Source organism: Haliotis rufescens, unplaced genomic scaffold (assembly GCF_023055435.1).
Source record: "Haliotis rufescens isolate VD_foot unplaced genomic scaffold, xgHalRufe1.0.p SCAF_5, whole genome shotgun sequence".
NCBI classification, from domain to species: Eukaryota; Metazoa; Mollusca; class Gastropoda; order Lepetellida; family Haliotidae; genus Haliotis; species Haliotis rufescens.
Window position 1 is genome coordinate 20,281,950 of NW_025964223.1, and position 20,413 is coordinate 20,302,362.

At 40.7% G+C, this 20,413-nt stretch overlaps 1 protein-coding gene across 5 annotated transcripts in view; it reads right to left on the minus strand.

The window, feature by feature from the left end:
- Window positions 1-15,401, minus strand: part of LOC124138987 (alpha-taxilin-like) — a 30,198-nt gene extending 14,797 nt beyond the window's left edge. The window contains exons 1-3 of one of the 5 annotated variants that reach the window (XM_046505924.2): window positions 15,323-15,401; window positions 2,750-3,023; window positions 641-808 (exon numbers count right to left, since the gene is read on the minus strand). In XM_046505924.2, coding sequence (XP_046361880.2) covers window positions 641-808; window positions 2,750-2,990 — 409 coding nt within the window. In that variant the 5' untranslated portion in view covers window positions 2,991-3,023; window positions 15,323-15,401. Of the gene's footprint in view, window positions 1-640; window positions 809-2,749; window positions 3,024-10,187; window positions 10,242-10,360; window positions 10,592-15,322 lie in introns of those variants that run through there. The other 4 variants (XM_046505925.2, XM_046505921.2, XM_048383619.1 and 1 more) reach the window with 4 other exon arrangements.
- Window positions 15,402-20,413: the final 5,012 nt, after the last annotated feature.

The window sequence follows — 20,413 nt, forward strand, 5'->3', positions numbered from 1 at the left end:
TTTCACACAAATTCACATGTGGTACCCACGTCGGGAAACAAACACGGTTCAGTCGTGTTCAAACACATCAGCATCTAGGCTATCCCACCTTCCTGCCCGACAAATGGTGATGTCAATCACTGGATTGTGTGGTCCATATTTATAATGCATCAATTCCACACCCTAAAGCACGCTCAAAGCACTACTTTATTACCCCAGTCAATGGATCAGTGTGCAAGCGATTTTCAATCTCAGCTCCCTGGGGAGTATACAACCAATGCTGCCTGTGAATCGTTAGAGAGTTAGACACAATACAATCTCCTTCGATAGTTACATATCATTGCTAATTGGACTGTCTGGTCCAGACTAGGTATATTTACAGCTTACAGTCACACAGCTGAAATATTTCTAAGTGTGCCATTCGATAACAAATAAACGAACAAACGACTGTCACCTTAGCTTACACACGATTGTGCAACTCGGTTTTCTAAGGCACAGAGATTGAATGATGTCTCGGTGTTTCAGAGAACACATCCATCCAAGGGGAACCAGTAACTATGGTAACCATGTCTACTCTGCAATGCCTGCAAGTCATGTAACAGACCACATTATTTCAGTTACGAACCTGGGAGGCATTGTCTCAACTGTCCCCATTTATTACCTATACTCTTGTCCTCTTTCTTCTTGCTTTTGCCAGATGGCTTGGAGGAGGAGGAGTCAGACTTACTGTCACCCTTGGCAACCGTTGTCGAGGAAACCTTGCTGTTCTGGGACTTGGACTTGTCTGTTTTAGTATCCTGTGTGGAGTCAACGACCGCTGGGGTGGTTTCTATGGCAACAGACAAATAACAGACAATAAGCTTGCAGTGTATCAAGACATCATCAAGTCTTTGAATTTGGATTCTAGAAGTTTATCGAACCTCAAGACGTGAAATTATTTTATGGATAGCAACTTCTTGATTGTTTCTGTCCAAACTGATGAACAGATAATATAACAAGGCCAACTAAAGAAATGTTTGTGTTCCACGTAACCCGACCAACTCAATGTTTTACTTGCGACCCAAATGTTTTTTACAGCGGAAAAGCGATGTCAAGAATATAAAACCATAATGTAACCATGGTAACGGTTGAAAAAAATCTGACGTTTGACGCATATCATGGTTGCTGTAGTTATTGTGACCTACAAATCTGAGGAACATCAGTCCCGAATAAGCCATCAGTGTTAACATTATCAACTAAATATACAACCATGCCTACCAACCCATATCTATTGGGTCCATCTTACCTTAAATATACATATATGTGCTTGGCCTAAGTCACATGTGAAAGGTAACTTGTGGTCAAGAAGAATTTTGTTTGTTTGTTTGTTGTTTAACGCCGCACTCAGCAATATTCCAGCTATATGATGGCGGTCTGTAAATAATCAAGTCTGGACCAGACAATCCAGTGATTTACATCATGAACATGGATCCAGGATTGGGATCGTTGACATGCATCAACTAAGTCAGCAAGCCTGACCACCCGATCCCGTTAGTCGCCTTTTACGACAAGCATAGTTGCCGTTCAAGGCAAGCATGGGTTGCTAAAGACCTATTCTACCCCGGATCTTCATGGATCAGAAGAATTTTGGGCTTTTCAACATGTTTAAGGGATGTACACATGGTATACATGTTATCACTGTTTGGGCTAGTGAATCTTTCAGGCAAGCTCTAAAAATAATTATTTTTTCTTATTTCTGGACGGACACTAAAAACATTTTCAGTGATACTGTTCATTCAGTTGCAAGGTTTTTGAAATGAGTTTGGTTAGTTTTACACCACTTATAGCAATATTCCAGCAATATCACGGCAGGGGACACCAGTAATGGGCTTCACACATTGTACCCGGGTCTTCAGCGTGATGAGCAAACGCTTAAACCACTAGGCTACCAGACCCCCCATTTTTTTTAAAATAGAAAGAAAGCCACCCTGTATACCTAGCCTACTGAAGTACAATCATGATAACCGGGACCACATTATTCTCATTAGGCCTTAACTTGCATCCCTGGAAAGTATTTAAACATGACATGCTCTGGAACAGCCATCCACATGATCCAGAACAAATATCTTAGTGGAGGGGAGACATTCAAGCTAGTTTCAAGCTGCAAATGCCCTATGCAATCGGATGTGTGACCACCTCTAGTGGATAGAGCAGCTGTGAGAGGAAGGTCTGTGGTCCGACCCCAGGCCGCATCTTACCAAAAGATGTTAAAAAATGGTACTTGTGTTTCTACTGGTCGGCTTGGAATCAGTATACTGTGTTTGAATGGGGTATCCATGTTTGGTTAGGTTTGGTTTGTTGTTGTTTAACGCCGCACTCAGCAATATTCCAGCTATATGACGGCAGTCTGTAAATAATTGAGTCTGGACCAGACAATCCAGTGATTGATATCATGATCATCGATGACATGCATCAACCAAGTCAGCGAGCCTGACCACCCGATCCCGTTTGTCGCTCCACCTGATCCGGTTAGTCGCCTTTTACGGCAATCATGGGTTTGCTGAAGACCTATTCTACCCCGGAATCTTCACGGGTCGGGTATCCATAGAGGAGGCATGGTTTCTTAGCATGCTCAGTGGCTAGAACTATAAAACCAGCTTTAGTCTGGACACAGACACACACAAATACACACACATGTGCATGCACTTTTCTATGTAAGTGTAATAACCTGGAAAGTGATGCTAAACCCCATGTGACCTCAACACACCTGGCAATGTCTATTGTATAATACCTGGTGATTCTGATTCTCTGTTAAGCGAAAGGTCTTCCATGTCCCCGTTCAGCCCCTCGTCGCTGATGTCTCCATTAGTATCCACGTCTCCTTCGACTTTAGGCTCTGATGTACTGTCTGGAACAGCCACTTCTTCCTTTTCTGACACCACTGGAGTTACCTCCCTTTGCTCAATCTGGGCCTCAACAGATGGCGTTGTTGAAGATGGCTGCTCCTGAACTTGTTCTACGGCAGTATCCATGGTTTCCTTGCTAGGTTCGTCTGACTCTGAAACCTGATTTAGAAAATGGGTTAATAATGTTTGGAAACATAATTTGCTCTTCCAAAAGCTGATTAGACGAACTGTTAATATCATTTGTTGGGTTATAAAAACGTTGGGTCTTCATTTGCATGCCATCACAAACCTACCGAAAGTGAACAGTGAAAACATGCCACGACTGACGGAAGCCCGATGCAACATCAGCCGACTGCAAACAGGATAATCATCTATGGCTGTAACGGCTAGCCAGGTTTTTTCATGTAGCACCAAGCACCATATAACAAGACTGTGGAACCGTTATCAGACACACGGGACCAAGACGGGACCTTCCCAGATCCGGTCGACCACGTATCACTACTAGACCACAGGTTGGACTGTTGGTTGGTTGGTTGGTTGTTTAACGCCGCACTCAGCAATATTCCAGCTATATGACGGCGGTCTGTAACTAATCGAGTCTGGACCAGACAATCCAGGGATTAATATCATGAGGATTGATCCACGCAATTGGAATCGATGACATGCATCAACCAAGTCAGGGAGCCTGACCACCCGATCCCGTAAGTCGCCTTTTACGGCAAGCATGGGTTGCTGAAGACCTATTCCACCCCGGAATCTTCACGGGTCACTAGACCACAGGACAGATTCATACGACTACTTCATTTACATGAAAGAACCACCACGGTTTAGTGACAAGTCACGTTATATGCTTTGCCGTGCAGATGGTAGAATGTAGCTATGCACGGGATAATGTTATGCACGAAACTTTATACAGGATCCGGACAGATTTGGTGGTGGTAGAATGATGATGAGGGCAGCCATCTCCTACACTCGTAGAACAGACTTCGTGCAAGTTCTGGGGCATTTAACGGCACAACGTTACACAGATGAGATTCTTCGGCCACACTTCCTTCCCATTATGCAACAAGTGAACATCATTTTCCAACAAGACAATACACGACCTCGCACGGCAAGACTGACAACACCCTTTTTCAGGAATCACAACATCCAGGTCCTGCCATAGCCCTCCTGGTCTCCAGATTTAAACCCAATCGAACATTTATGGGATGCACTGGATCAACGACTGTGAGCAAGTCAGCAACAACCACAAAACCTCCACCAGTTGTCACACACTGCAGGCAGAATGGGTGAACATTCCCCAGGCCACAATTCGGGACCATCCATGGGTCAACGATGCCATTCAGTTTTGGACTCTAATGCTGGCCAAAAAATATATTGAGATTAGATGACCTTCACCTTGAAAATCTACTGTTCCATGAGTGCCATATGGAACCTGCGTCAATGACAGTGATGTTAGCCCGTTGTGAACAATTGATTACCATCTGTTGATTATTTATTTCATATATAAAATATACATCTAAAATCACTTCAGCAATTCTTTTTTTGCAAAGTATAGAATGACATCTGTGATTATCTCTATGGAACCTCTAAACATGTCAAATGAAATGCTAAATCTTTATCGGTACTTTAAACATTGGGTTTGGACAAGGACCCCTTGATTTTGAGGGTTATCATGTTGTTAAACCTACACTCATCCTATTTCTACTACTGTTACAAGTGTAATGTAGTCAAAATGAACCTGATCCAAGATGCCTCTGGAAGATCCCAGGTCACCGCGACCCTCACATGAACTTTCAGTGTCTGGTGCGTCAGCCTGGGGTTCATCAACAAATGTCACTCAACTCATGGCTGACATCGGTTCCCAAGTCAGCATAATAACAGAACTACTTCTACATGTTCCACACAGATAAATCTACTGACATATATTTATAACGAATTACATATTAGAATAAAGTGCAGAGATACCATGGATACAGTGATGCAAACTTGGTTCTTACTTTGAAAAATGTGACAAAAGTTTATCTTAATTCAATTTAGTGAGTGAACATTTAATGTCAGTAGTCACAGACGTTACCATGGTAACATGGACATGACAAGGTTTGATTTGGTTGGTTTATTGTTTAATGCCGCACTCAGCAATATTCCAGCCCTATGACGGCAGTCTGTAAATAATGGAGCCTGGACCAGACAATCCAGTGACTGACGACGTAAGCATCGATCCACGCAATTGGGATACGAATGACATGCATCAACCAAGCCAGCGAGCCTGAACACCGGATCCCGTTAGTCGCCTCTCACGACAAGCATAGTCGCCTTTTACGGCAAGCATGGGTTGCTGAAGACCTATTATAACCTGGATCTTCATGGGTGCAATATTATTGCAGTGGTGATACAACTATTGCAACTTCAAATGGTAGCATAGCTGTAGTTTGGTAATATTGCAACAGTCCAGCTAATATATTGCAACATCAAATGGTACTCGGGTAGTATAGATGTAATATTGCAGTAGTCCTGAACCCATAAGCACTTGAACTGTAGAGATTTACTTTGAGTACCCTTGTAAATGTCCAATACACATGTGTGAACATATCCTCAACATGCTGAATAAACAAGAGCTCATCACAAGTATCTTTTCAAACAAGGTGCAGTTTCGACAAACACAAATCATTAATGGCAAATTTATTGACAAACATTACTTACTTTCACGTCATTTATCCAATGTTTACCATGTTTACGTCTGCCAATAGTGTAACATAGCATCAATGTTAACTTTTTAACATGTTACCATGGTAATGGATGGATTGCCACAAATAGCTTACACCCATATAAGTTATCCACTTAACAATGCTGAACAAATTCAAACTTTACCTATGAAGTCAATGACTTAACAAAGACACGCCATCATAAATGCAAATCTAACAGAAATAAGAAACGATCATTCCATACTTACCATTGTCCCCAAATTAGACCTATTTCCTCAAAGATAAATTGTGACAACAATACTTGTTATTATTATTAATACTATTACCACACTTGTAGTTTTGTAAGCTTAAGCACAAATTCCAACGTTCCCCATATGGATGGTAAGTCAATGTGTTCCACACATACACTGTCATTTTATCTAGACACATGAACCCCCTGTTGACAACAGAAGTCATTAGTTACAGATTAAATCTCACTACTTACATCATCGAGAGAACATCATTGCATCACACGGATCAAGTTCCCCTTTATCATGTAAATGATTGCCTTGCTTACATAATCCACACTCTGCATCTGTTCTCATACAATGTCATATTCTGTCAGTTTTTTCGCGATGAACAAATGTGAGATTGGATGCAGAAAAATATATACTGCTTCTCGAGGAATGTACAATAATATTCATTGTACATGCAGCGCATCAAGAGAAGTCATAGGCTTGTTATTTCATCCATTAATCATGTTAATCATAACCACTGATTCATTCCAGGCTCTAAAGTAATTGTCAAAAGGTACAGTACACCACTTCATTACTTGAGAGGACCCTTGTATTGCCTGTAGGGACCCTTAAAATTAAATACCGGGGTCCACTGGACCTCCATTTTTATAAGTCAAGGTAAAACACTGAGCATCCTTTAACCATTTACTAGATTTAGTCTGCAGCTTCAGCATCAATCTGATCTACTCACATGCAATTCGCTGAAAATGTCCCTATCTAGAATGATCTATTTTGTAATAAAACTGTTAGACTGACATTTAGTCCCAGATATAAAGTTATCTTATTTACAAATAAATATCTACGAAATACAAAAATCAAATCAAAATGGAGCCCAAAACAATCCTTAATTTCAGAGCTGAGGCAATCTAGACTTGCCAAATCATTCTAGACTGAGTTGTACTCCTTTGTTATTTTTATATTCCTCGGGTCTGGGAGACAGACTATAAAACTGTCAGCAGGTCAGTAAAGTATGGTCAGTAGACATTCCAGAGTTCCCCACTGACTGACTGCCCAGCTCAATGCAAGGCAGTAACATATAACTATATAGTACATATCAGGGTTTTATGTGGCGCACAAATGTAGGGAAGGGACGCAAGAAAAAATATACTGTGTCCCGAAGGATGCACAATAATATTTATTGTACCTACAGAACATCAAGAGCAGTGATGGGTGGATGTCATTTCATCCATCAACAATGACCTCTATCCACATGATCACTGATTCATTCCAGGCTCTGTAGCAATTATCATAATGTACAGTACACTACACCATTTCATTACTGTACAGGACTATCAAATGTCCAGCAAGGATCCTTAAAAATAATTATTGGGGTCCCCAGGACCCCCAGTATTGTAAGTCAAGGTAAAATCCTGATACATGTATATATATATATACCGGTATCCAAACATATTATTAGATTTTCATATACTTTCTGCATGTGTTCTGTATCGTGTGCATGGGAGTAGCTAGAAAAATGCACCTGGTTTCAGCTCATGATTAGTCAGGGTGACCTCTTGTTTATGCAGCTTTTGAAGGGGACAATTTCCTCAAGTGTTTGAATTTAACCGATGAGCTGAGGTCTGTTCACCACGTGTTATCAACAAGTGTCAACTCCCCACAAGAAACACATGAACAGTAATCATGGTCTTATATCATTTATATATCCCCATAATATTTAATAATAAAATTTGCAACATGTCTTATGTACATCTTCTCAACAAAACGAAGTATTAATCAGGTAACTCTTATAACAAATATTAATGATGTAAACATATTTTGTACAAAGAGTCAACTGGCCTTCATACAATACATCTGTCCTCCTGTCTATATCCCGATGAATCACTGATTGTATTTTTACAATTTAAACATGTTTTGTAGCAACCTGAGGCAATGAAAAGATGTTAGGAGAAGAAGTCATTGGAATCTTAAATGCTTTAATTTAAGCATGTTTAGTTATGAAAAAGTGTGTAAAACAAAAATAACGCCATCTTTTGTGATCAGCTATGTCGCAAAAAGGACAAAACTGAAAAGCATGTAAAAGTTGACATGTTCAGAACCTACTGCAAAAGAGCAAAAAACAAAGATACAAGCTTCATACACAACAGAACAATATGCTTAATAACAGCACCAGGAAGATGATAAGGACAAAACATCAACACTATCCTAAGACAGTTTGCCTTCATAAGCATGATAACGTCAATATGGTACAAGAAGAATTTCAATATTTAAAGAAAACCTACCGAATCGGAATCAAGTGTAAATTAATCAGACACTTGCCATTATTTATATTAGACCTCATAAGTAAGTACAAAGGATCTAGGTCCTGTCAGAAATCCATGATAAAACAGGATGCAGTTTCTATCTTAAACCTTCCTCAAAACTGAAAACTTCATAAATGATCATTGAACCATGGCCACATACCTTTATCTTTATGAAGCAATAGAAACTAACAGTTTCAGGCCACTAGTCCTTAAAGTCCTACAATTTATTGTTTATGTTATAACTTTATATGCATTTTTCCTGCACCACCTATGGTGGTTTCTTGGAATATAACATTGATTGATTGATTGATATAATGACAACATATAGCAAAACCCTCAAAAATGGCAAATTTCTACTAGTCCTTATGATACCTAACCATTGTTAACTATTGGTCAGTTTGGCAAGGTCTACAGCCAGGTCCAGGACTAGTGCCAATTTCTAACGCTGCTGTGTAAACTGGTCAAGGCAATAGACCATGCTACTCAACACTACCTCTACTGCGAAGCACACTTAATGTCTTCTGAACTATTGTTTAGTGTGGATAGATTGTTTCTTGTGTTACTCCATGCTTGGCAATATTTCAGCCTGACAGTGATTTTGACACAAAAATCTGTTTATATAGAACAATGACTTGGACCCAAGAAATGTAATAAGTCAATGGCAAAAGTCAGTATGTCAAATCAACAAAAATGGCGGACATACCACAACAACAAATCAATGCAATACCATTTGTGATCCAATGATAATATATGATGTGGCCATGAACGTGGTGATAAGAAATGCACTTGACTAAGTCAATGTAGCTCGAGACAGCGTTTCCCTATGATACAGAAAGTATGATGCAAAGATATGCGCTGCTCAGAATTTCAACTAGATTTGTAATGGCTGTGCCTTGTTTTTTTTAATCGATACTGTAAGTAGGACTAATCCTTACTATTTATTTCTTAATTGTCAAATTATGAAGTGTGAAGCCTTGCTTAGCAATTCTATCGGTCAAAAGTCTGACAACTTAAACAAACCATCTGTCAAGAATTTTATCAGTCACTGACCTGTGACCGATGTCCATCTGAAACAATGAGCCATATGAGGTAGCATGTAAACAGAGAGAGACTTACTGGTGTGACTGTTCTGAATTGGGTTGGTGGCCATATTGACATGTGGCCATTTTAACCTGTTCCCAGAGAAATGACTTGTGCCTCTATAATGTTTAATATGATTTTCTTCATCCTTTTCAAACCTCTAAGTTATACATGTAACATCCAGGACGCGATCTAGCATGTCTTGGATACAAAGACATGATTTACCGGTACATATGAACAAGCACAGGGATTATGTCCAGATTGCTGATATGTATTTAACATCAACATTTTTAATCAAAGATCACACAATGATCCTAGAACAAAAGATCTGAAGACTGTTCACACATTCCCATCCTTTAAAGTTCTACAATAATATGAGTGATCCATGACACAGGGATTTATCTGGAACACTTCAGAGGCTCATAGCTGGTCCTAAATCTGCAACAAATGCCAGTCAAAATTCCCAAATTGAAATTACAAACTTCCCATGTTATGTTACAGTGATGGCTTGGTGGAGGTGACTTGCTTTTCACTGATAATAGGACCAAAATAGAACAAGATAATACAAAGCTTAGTCATCCATTATTGCATTGAATGCAATGTAAACACACCTATGAGTTAGGGCAAATAAAATCTTTGACCTTACAAACAAAAATATCAATTTGGAACAAAATAACAATTTTTTTCCCAATTTGCCTGTCAAAGGCTCTTAGTTTACAATCCTGGGTTAAATCCTGAGACATTCATATAATCAAACTCCATGCGATAATCCGTTTATATAATCCATTAAACACATAGTTCTTCCATGACACACAAACTCATCAAATTCTTTCCCTCTATTTGTTGCCAAGTTTTACAAAAAACAGTGCTATTTGTAACACCGATACAATTCCCACCGAATGTGACAAAATGGTACCGTGCCAAAGATGTGCTGATGGATGGAAACAGATGTAGAAAATAATCCCCGGAAAGAAAATGCCCAAATGAAATCACAAAACTTACAAAACAGCACCGAAAAATCCTAAATCTCCTTCTAGTCATGGAAACGAGAAGGTAGGGTCCAAATGGTGAATATCCATGGACATGCTGATATCCGAATAGACCATCACTCATCACACACTGTCAATAACTGCTTGCAAAAAAACATGCAGAAAGGACACACAAGAATGTCTTACATATTTGGCACAGCCAGAAACACCCCACAATGTTGTAGTGAGCACAGGCCCCATCAGTTCCGCCCCTGTCGGCTACATTCTCTGAATGCAGCTCATGTGTTCCAGCATCGGTACCACTGTCGCGCTTTCAGTCCTTCCACTGTGTTCAAGGGACTACAGCCATTCCACATAGGGTAATCCCACTATCTGCACAAGGCTCCTTCACCTGCAAGCAGGGCGCATCTCCCCTCCTCTACATTAGCAGAGGGCTAAATATAGCCCACTTGCTTCCCCCATCACTGCATCAGTACACTGCACACAGATGACAGGGGTGCACTGGGGAGGGAGGATATGTGAGGAACTGCCTGTGTTAGCTGGTGTTATCCAGCAGAACAGTATAGTGTGTAGTGTCCGATATACAGGGGGGTCCTGAGGTCCTTGTGGTCTCCTATGGTGAGGTGAGGTGAAATTGGGTTTAACGTCTCGTCCAAGATTATTGCACTTATATAGCGATGTGCATGCACGTGTATGTGTGGCTGCTTATACTAGTCTGGACTGATGCCGATTTATAGTGCTAGCTCACTGAGATACCATGCCGCAGTTTAACATGAATACCCCACCCAGACACAGTATACAGACTCCGAGCCGACCAGCCCTTGTTTTAGCCCCTTAATGCCGAGCACCAGACAGGATAACAACAAGTACAATCTTTTAAAGTCCTTTTGTATGACGCGGCCGGGGATTGAACCCCGGACATTCCACACTCCGGGCCGACGCTCTTCCACCAGACCACAGAGGCGGTCGGTCTTCTATGGTATTTGAATCTATAGGAACCCCCAAACATGCTAAAGTGAGCGAGTGAGTTTGATTTTATGCCGCTTTTAGCAATAATCCAGCAATATCACTGCAGGGGACACCAGAAATGGGCTTCACACGTTGTACCCATGTCAGGAATCGAACCAGGGTCTTCAGCGTGACGAGCAAACGCTTTAACCACTAGGCTACCCAACCGCACCTCCAAACATGCTAAAACCTTTGACACTAGGGTAACATGCTAAAACTTTTGACACTAGGGTCATGACAAGGATCCCTCTACTCTTGTTTAATTTTAAATTAAGACTATCAAAGAATTAACATCGTCCTGAGCAACTTTATTGCAATTTTAGCCTGATTGATAATAATTAAATTTACTTTTTTTATAACAGTTTGCATAGACTTTTTATCTCATTGATGAAAATAGCATGTTTTTTCCACATGTTTACATAATGTTCATATGTCTGACATTCAACAAATCAATTATTGTTCACCATGTTCATATATCCACAACTCACGTGCATCCATTGTTAATAGATTTACTATTCACACATGATTGTAGATAGCAAAGATTCCCTGCAAGATAGTTGTATAAGTCCAAGCAGCCAAAAAAACAGACCCGTTAAGATCCGGGGTAGAATAGGTCTTCAGCAACTTATGCTTGCCGTAAAAAGCGACCATGCTTGTAGTAAGAGGCGACTAACGGGATAGGGTGGTCAGACTCGCTGACTTGGTTGATGCATGTCATCAATCCCAATTGCGTGGATCAATGTTCATGATGTAAATCACGAACATTTACATATTATCAAGACAAAGTTAATTAATAAATCGATATGGGCACTAGTCATAGTGAAGCCCAGAGTTTCAGATGGGTTCATTTTCTAGGACATTGACTGGTAGGTTTTCTAAGACATCCTGAAGACTTTTTTCAAATTTGGTATGCTGTTGATTTGCTAATGCCCTCTAAAAATGATAAAACCGTGAAAATGTTCTGTTGCTATTTGTCTCAAAATCCCCGCAACCATGGTAACCAGTGACAAAGATTACAGTTGAGAACCGAGACAGTTTCCACCATACTAACTTAGTCACTCTTAGTACTACAAACAAACACCCCCATTATGTTTCTAGGTTTGTCAGCACCATATCCGTGCTCGTGGTACACGTCTAAGACCTGAATCACTTCGAGCTTTCCTCCTACGATAAGCTGACATGCTGTGATATGATTGGAATACTGTTAAAAGCGGCGTTAAACCCAACTCACTCACAAACAAACCTGCAGTCACTGCCTTTAGTCACTGCTCTGAAGCCAAAAGCCAGGAATAGAAGGTTTCGTTTGGTCAAGTACACTCAGTTAATGAAAGTCCACGAAAACCATGGCATACAAGATACAATCTACTGATAATGATGCCAAGAGATGGTCGACAAATAAGACTCAGATGCTTTCAACACAGACTGAACAAGAGATAATATCAATAACAAATGCATATTTACTTTGTGCAGTGACCATGTCCTACAGCATGCTCAGGATGCTACACAATTAGTATCACAATCAAAGGATCAGTGTGCACTGAGTACACAACCCAGGCTGTCGTTTAGGATCTAGAAGGTTTAGCATTCTCATTCTCTGGGTACCCACTTTCTGGTGGGTGACAACGGATAATTTTGAAACAAAGTCACCAAACATCTCATAACCTGGGATTCAGGATTAGATACTCATAGCTCATTCTTTTCCAAACCTGCCGAAAGCACCAAAAGTAACTGCTCTGGACATGGGCACATCAGAGACTTCGCAACTGTTTTTCGTTCAATGCTGGTTGAAGAGAGGTTTACTTAAAAAAAAGACACTTGCTTAGCAAGAAGACACAACACATCCTACAACCTGTGATTCTGATACTCATAACTAAAAATAATAACCAATTTTTCTCCCAACAGCACCAGACAGAATATAACCCTGGGCTTTGATGCTTTCCAGCAAAACACAATAAACAGGATTAGTCTCCAGGCTCATATTTAGAGGTAAAGCTGAAACAACTATCATATTCCTGCAGTCGACCAGCAAAGCAACAAAAGAATGTTGACTCGTCAATCATACATTTTTCCACTTGATGGTCGGGACATTCAACTAATAACCATTTCAGCCTTGTTTACAGGTGCCAACATATTTTCAGGAAAACCTTTTAAACAGGAGCAGTGACGTAAGGATGTTTTCATCATTCAAACTTGATACTTATGCCATCCCAAACTTAGTGCCCATGGCACAGGCAGCTTCAGACAAGGCTCAGTCTGAAAATTTTTATTTGACTGAAACAATCCACTGCACATCAATCAAAAAAAAGTCCCAGTGAGATTAGAGGTGAAACGATTTATTGGTGCATCGGTGCATCGTTAGTTTTCATGCATCAATATGATACATGATACGTTTTCTTCTGTATCTATACAAGAAGATACACTTGCTAAAATTTATTACTTACTACTCGTTAAATGTTTGGTTGGTTTGTTGTTTATACCCGCACTCTGCAATATTCCAGCTATAGGACACCTACTCGTTTAATGACAACCCACCCCCACCCAGTAATTTTGTCATTCAAATATTGCAAAATGTGGTGTAATTAGCATTACAAGTTCAATACTAAAAATAGCAGCGACGAACATGTGTTTACAGATAGCTTTTCCTTTAGAACATGCTCCGAAACATTTATAGTCAAAACGTAAATATGTGTATCGCGATATATGTCATATCATTACCTATGTATCATGACCTTCCTGTATCGTTTCACCCCTAAGTGAGATGGTACATTCAGGACCTGTTGAAAATCTAGACTTGCTCTATTTCGGGCTATAGCATTACAGGAAGGGCTGGGCGGAAGGGAAAACAATATGGTTTAGAGTGTGAGACAGGCCATGATAGCCTTTGGAAAGCTAAAACAAGTCATCATCAACATGATCAAAATAAAGTGAGGTAAATAAAGAAAATTTCAATTCCAATTTGGGAATTTTACAGACAATTATGAAGGGTTCATTCTAGGAATTTTCTAACATGGGCCCTTTATGTGAAAATTTCAAATATTCCAGAGGTACAAACACACTTGCCCATACAACAAAATGAGAAAATGCCCCATTGTATTTGAAAAAGTGGGCTTTTTTTTTAAATTTAGCACGAGTCCCCACGCTAGAATTATCCCACTAACTGACCATGCTGACATTTACTGAAGATGTTGACGAAATAATCGCCTCTGATAATACCAAGATAAAATCTCTGGCTACATCATATCAACATGCTTGACATGCTTGAAGCATTCTGCACTTGTACACTTATTATTTGGAAAGAAATTTTCATTTCTTGTTATCCAAACGAATAGGGTAAATCAATGGCTGTGTATTTCTACTAAAAAAGGTAAAATGGAATAACTGAAATCAGAGACCATATACCGATATATATGGTCTCTGCTGAAATATAAAAAGAGCCTAATAATGAGTGAGAAATTATAGCTACTGTAACCCTGCTTACTGCGTAGGGTACTAGTTGGGCTTTACAGCTAAGAAGTGATAGCTATCAGTCACTCTCTGCCCACACACACACGATCTGCAGGTTCAAGCTTGATGCAGAACTGGTTTGGTTTAGACCAGATATCTGACTTAGTCTCAGGGAGTAGTCCAACTCGATAGCGACTGATGGGTCTATTGCATCTGTGCACAAATTCTCTTCTTGCACATCTCTTTTATGTTAGTCTAAATGAATGAAAACCGACACCAGTTGCCTGGCGACCACGTGCGTATTCCAAACACGGTCAAAGCCGAAAGGGGAAGGATCCTTCACACAAAATCGTATTTTGAAAACTTGCAATCGCATCAATATTTCATTGGCAAGATAAAAAAGGCAATACATACGCCAAACCCAGTGTATGAATGTTCCCCAAAACAATGGAGTTCGCACAACTGTTTTAGAGATGAGTAGACACAATAAATGGTCTAGACAGTCAAACAAATCTTAACTTTTATCAGCATCCTTGAAAACATTGGGCCTTTGAGCAGCTGACGAGGAAATTATCTTTATTGCAGGAATTAAGTTCCGTTTTCGAATCAATATTTCATAAACAGTTATCCTAATTATATGTGAATTCGTTGGCCTGTCCGGGTGACCGATTTACTGTAAATCTTGGCAACACTTACTCGCTGACCTACGTTCTCGTCTTGTCGTGTCTTCGCTTCAGGCAGCTGCCATGTTATGACGTCACGAGCAAGTACCTGCACGAAGTTCCAACACGATTACCTCCCCTGATCATATCGCGGCGGCGGTCTCTTTCTCTAAAACCGACATTCAATTCGCCCCATAAAATAATGTGTCTCTTAGGGAAGAATTATTTTAAATGCATCTATGAGAATGTTCCATTCAGATAGCATATGTCCACAAAGCAAAACGTATAACTAATCCACTTGGGGCAAAACGCGCATGGGTATAAATATTTAAGAGGTTCATATTACCCAGTGAAAATATTTTAAAGCAAAGACTCTGATGACGAAAGTATATTTTACCATTTTTTTGCATCAGATACATAACTAACCCACACTCTCACGCTAAACCAATATTTCCCTAAAAAGAGAATGCATAAGTAACACAAATTGTTACATCACCATGTCTATGTCGAATTAAAAAAGATACACTTTTTTAATACATTTTCATTGCTTCACTGCATTATCCACACACACACACACACACACTCACACACACGCACACACACACACACACACACACACACACACACACACACACACACACACACACACACACACACACGCACACACACGCACACGCACACTCACACACTCACACACACACATTTATTTATATATACTAGTATATACTGAGTGAGTAGCCGGAAATGGCCCGTTCATACATTTAACACGTCAGAGTTTCCTCCATAGGATTTAATTTTAATACCCTTGTTTTTAATGAATAATTGACAAACGTATGAACGATTAGTCCTGGACGGTGCAGTTATGGTTCCTTCTTAACCGTCGGTACCACGAATATCCTCCTAGCCTATATGTCGTGCCTCATTTCATCATACGGCCCACGCTCACGCAGCTTGATGACGTTAGCTGTTTATTTGTTGAACTTACGCGTGTATGAGAGAGAGAATGTGTGGATGTCAACTTCTTTATCATGAGGAACACAATGTTTGGGGGTATATGCTTACTCCTTCATCAGGTGAATGAAGTATTTATTCCATTTTATATAACGGCCTTGCAGGTAAAGCTCCGACGACTTGGGTGGGATATTGCTATACTCCGCAGGACTCACTCACTCACTCACACCACTAATTGAAACGTCTCGACCTAGGTTTTTAAAGTGAGGGTTGTAGAGGAGGGACATATATGTCCCTGTGGCATCCAGAGGGTTAACGGTCGTCACAAGATGAAAGCGCCTCTCTGAAAAACACCCGGTGTGAGGTCCTTCCGACAATGACAAACGGGCGTTTACTCAAGGCTTTGCATTATATGATATCTTGTCCGTTGTGAAAAGGGGTGGAGTTAACTGAGCTGGATAAGTACAATTCCGGATTTAAATATCCTTTTCAGTTCCTTAAATTGCCACATGCCTTTCCGCCATCGCATTTCCACTGAACAAAGCATTGGGCATTACAATAGACAAGGACCCTTGGTTATATAACAAAAGTGCACGACTTGGGGTAAGATGAAGTCCCAATTATGTCATTAATCTGCAATTAACCAATTAAAGGAGAACTTATACCATATTGAAGCAATAAGGTTAATGAGTCTGTTTCTTGCCAAGCTAAATAATCCATACAGGTATCAACCTGCTTCGTCTAATTTAAAAAAACCCAGGTAAACAGTAGCAATTAGACAACCCAGGTATAGTCATGGATGAGTGACTTTGCTGGTTAGACAAAGTAGGTATGTTGATCAACCCATTTCACTGTTAACAGGGGTTAACAAAATTAAATCAAAAAGACATTTTTATTGCATCATTTATTTATATCTATCCATGCATCTAACACAGACCCGTGAAGATCCGGGGTAGAATAGGTCTTCAGCAACCCATGTTTGCCGTAAAAGGCGACTATGCTTGGTGTAAGAGGCGACTAACGGGATCGGTTGGTCAGGCTCGCTGACTTGTTGATGCATGTCATCGATCCCAATGGTGTGGATCGATGCTCATGATGTCAGTCACTGGATTGTCTGGTCCAGACCACTGTCATACAGCTGGAATATTGCTGAGTGCGGCGTTAAACAACAAACAAACAAACAATCAAATACCTCTATTGTTCACGACACACATAAGATTAGGCATAGTGAAGATCCAAAACGAAAACGACCCGAGCTGTAACCAACATGCTTATCTAGACCAGACCCCCTGATAATAACTCGCATGCAATTCAAGTCTTTCAAATTTGGAGAAGTACAATATTGTCTATATTAACAAATCAAAAGCTTATAATGATTATTAACCAAGTAGTCGCTTACCTTTGATATATATAGTACACTCTTCTGAAAAGGAAACGCACAGGTAGTATGTAGTTCAATGAACCTGACTACACAAAAAATCCGGTATATAAACTGGACATATGTTATTGGAAAATGTTGGTGGCCTGATATTCGACAAACGGTGCGTCAAAACGCAGCCATTGTCGATTTGCAATGTCTTAGACGGCATTGTTTACACACTTGTTCAAAAATGCCATGGAGGAAAACAGTAAAGCAAAATGCACGTGCAAGTTATGGAATTCGTAACTCATGGTAGTGGCTATAAAAAGGCAAGCAAAAGCCAATAATTTGTCGTTCAATTGTCAACATTTTTCAAGTTCGAAAATGCCGAGACTCAGCGCTGCCGATCGGAACATCGCCATAGGAAGGGAATCGCAGTCTTCTGTTGCACGCCACTTCAACGTCCACCAAAGCACAATTTGCCGCCTTTTGGGACCGATACACACAGTTCAATATCGTACACCACGAGATCTGACTTGGTTGTAGTTCAGGGAAATGTCACAGCAAATCGCTACATGAATCAATGAATCAAATTCTTCAACCTCACCTTCCAATCATTGACCGCTAGAGCTGTTTCAACAGGACAACGCTCCATCGCACACAGCTCGTGTCTCGGTAGACGACCTTCATAATGACAACATCAACGCCTTGCCCTGGCCGCCGAGATCTCCAGATCTCAACCCAATCGGACATCTCTTGGATGAACTCGATCGACGTGTACGTCAACGCCGCAGACACCCCAACAACTGTCTAACGAGTTACAAGCAGAATCGCGCAGAATTCCGCAGGACAGAATTCGTACACTTATCCAGTCAGTGCCGAGGAGATGCAGAGCCGTGATTGCTGCCCGAGGCAGTCACATGAGATACTGAGTTCGCAACCTTGTGGCTTTATGTGACATGACAATGAACAGTTTTCAATGCCTTTTTACAACGACAACATGTGACTACCGAGCTCCAAAATTTCATATTTGTATCTATGATCAATCAAATATATCGACTTTATTAGGTACAATAAATGTGCAAAAAATCTACCTGTGCGGGTTTTTTTTTTGAAGAGTATATACACGTCTATATCAAATGGAACATCACCTGGTGATTGTCTCCCAATGAACTTCGTGCAGACTCGCCGTTACAAGTGGACTATTAATCTTATTATTTCTGTTCCGAGTGCGGAATCAGTGATAGGATGAAGCGCTCGTTAAATCTCAGGCAGGTAGTCTGATTTCTGTAGTCTATGGAAAGTTACTCGTTCATTTACTCGTTCAATACTTCCTTCTTGTTCGTATTTGCATAGATGTACATGAAGAAATGATGAACCATTTCTATTTCCTAAACAATGTTTAAGTAATGATTACAGAAGAGGCGTCACCCATAAATCCGTAAATAGCAGGAGTGGGGCACGGGTGGTCCAGTCGTCTAAGGCGCCGCGATTCGCTGTGCAGAGTTGCATCCCTTGGGCACACCAGAAACCTATGATTGTGGGTTCGAATCCCGGTTCGCCCTAATTATGTTTCTAGGTTTGTCAGCACCATACCCGTGCTCGTGGGTTTCATCGAAGTGGTAAACGCCTAAGACTGTCATCACTTTGGGCTTTCCTTCCACATTAAGCTGACACGCCGTGATATCACTGGAATAATGTTAAAAGCGGCGTTAAACTAAACTCACCCACCCTAATAGCAAGAGTACTCCTTTTTATGTAATTACACAGTGATCCCAGAGACTATCTTCGTGTTCAGAAATAATTCCAGTCAATCTAGACTTGCCAACTATTATAGACTTGCATGGGCTGTATTGGATATATTTGTTTCAGGGTGTGTAAGACAGTCTAGTAGCTGATAGTTTGAAAATATATGCGTGGAGTGTCAGTGATGTCCCTGTCTAGGGCTCTATTTTTACACCCTGCTGCGATATACCTGGATTTTATTGTTGACTGCGGCGTACAACAACACTCACTCACTGGTATCTTGATGAACGTATAAAGGGAGGTAGGGTGGCCCAGTCGTCTCCTTATGTGTTGAGGTGAAATGGGGTTTAACGTCGCGTCACAGGTTATTGCACTTATATAGCGACGTGCATGTACGTGTGAGTGTTTGTGTGGCTGCTTGTACTAGACCGGACTGATGCCGATTTATAGTGCTAGCTCACTGAGATACCATGCCGCAGTTTAACATGAATACCCCACTCAGACACAGTATACTGACTCCGAGCCGACCTGTCCTTGTTTTAGCCCCTTAATGCCGAGCGCCAGACAGGGTAACAACAAGTACCATCTTTTAACGTCTTTTGGTATGACGCGTCCGGGGATCGAACAACGGACCTTCCGCTCTCCGGGCGGACGCTCTACCACTAGACCACGGAGGCGGTCCCCAGTCGTCTAAGACACGCCGATTCGCTGTTCTGACTATGTAGTCGTGGGTTCTACTCTCATGCATATTAATCTCTAGGTTTGTCAGCTCCAACCCTTCTCATGGGTTTCACCAAAATGGTTAACGTCTAAGACCCGCATCACATTGGGCTTTCCTCGCACACCAAGCCGACATTACGTGATATAACTGAAATGATATTGTTTTCGGCGTAAAACCTAACCCACTCACGAACCCCTCGACTCAGCAAGCAATATACAGTAACGTGCAAACCAGACACAGCGGTGGGCAGCTGGGAGACAACGTTTTCTTCATCAAAAAGGTATGACTGGGATGTCATTTGAAATATACGTTTGATGCTCTCACTTTCACTAAAACATAAAGTAAAT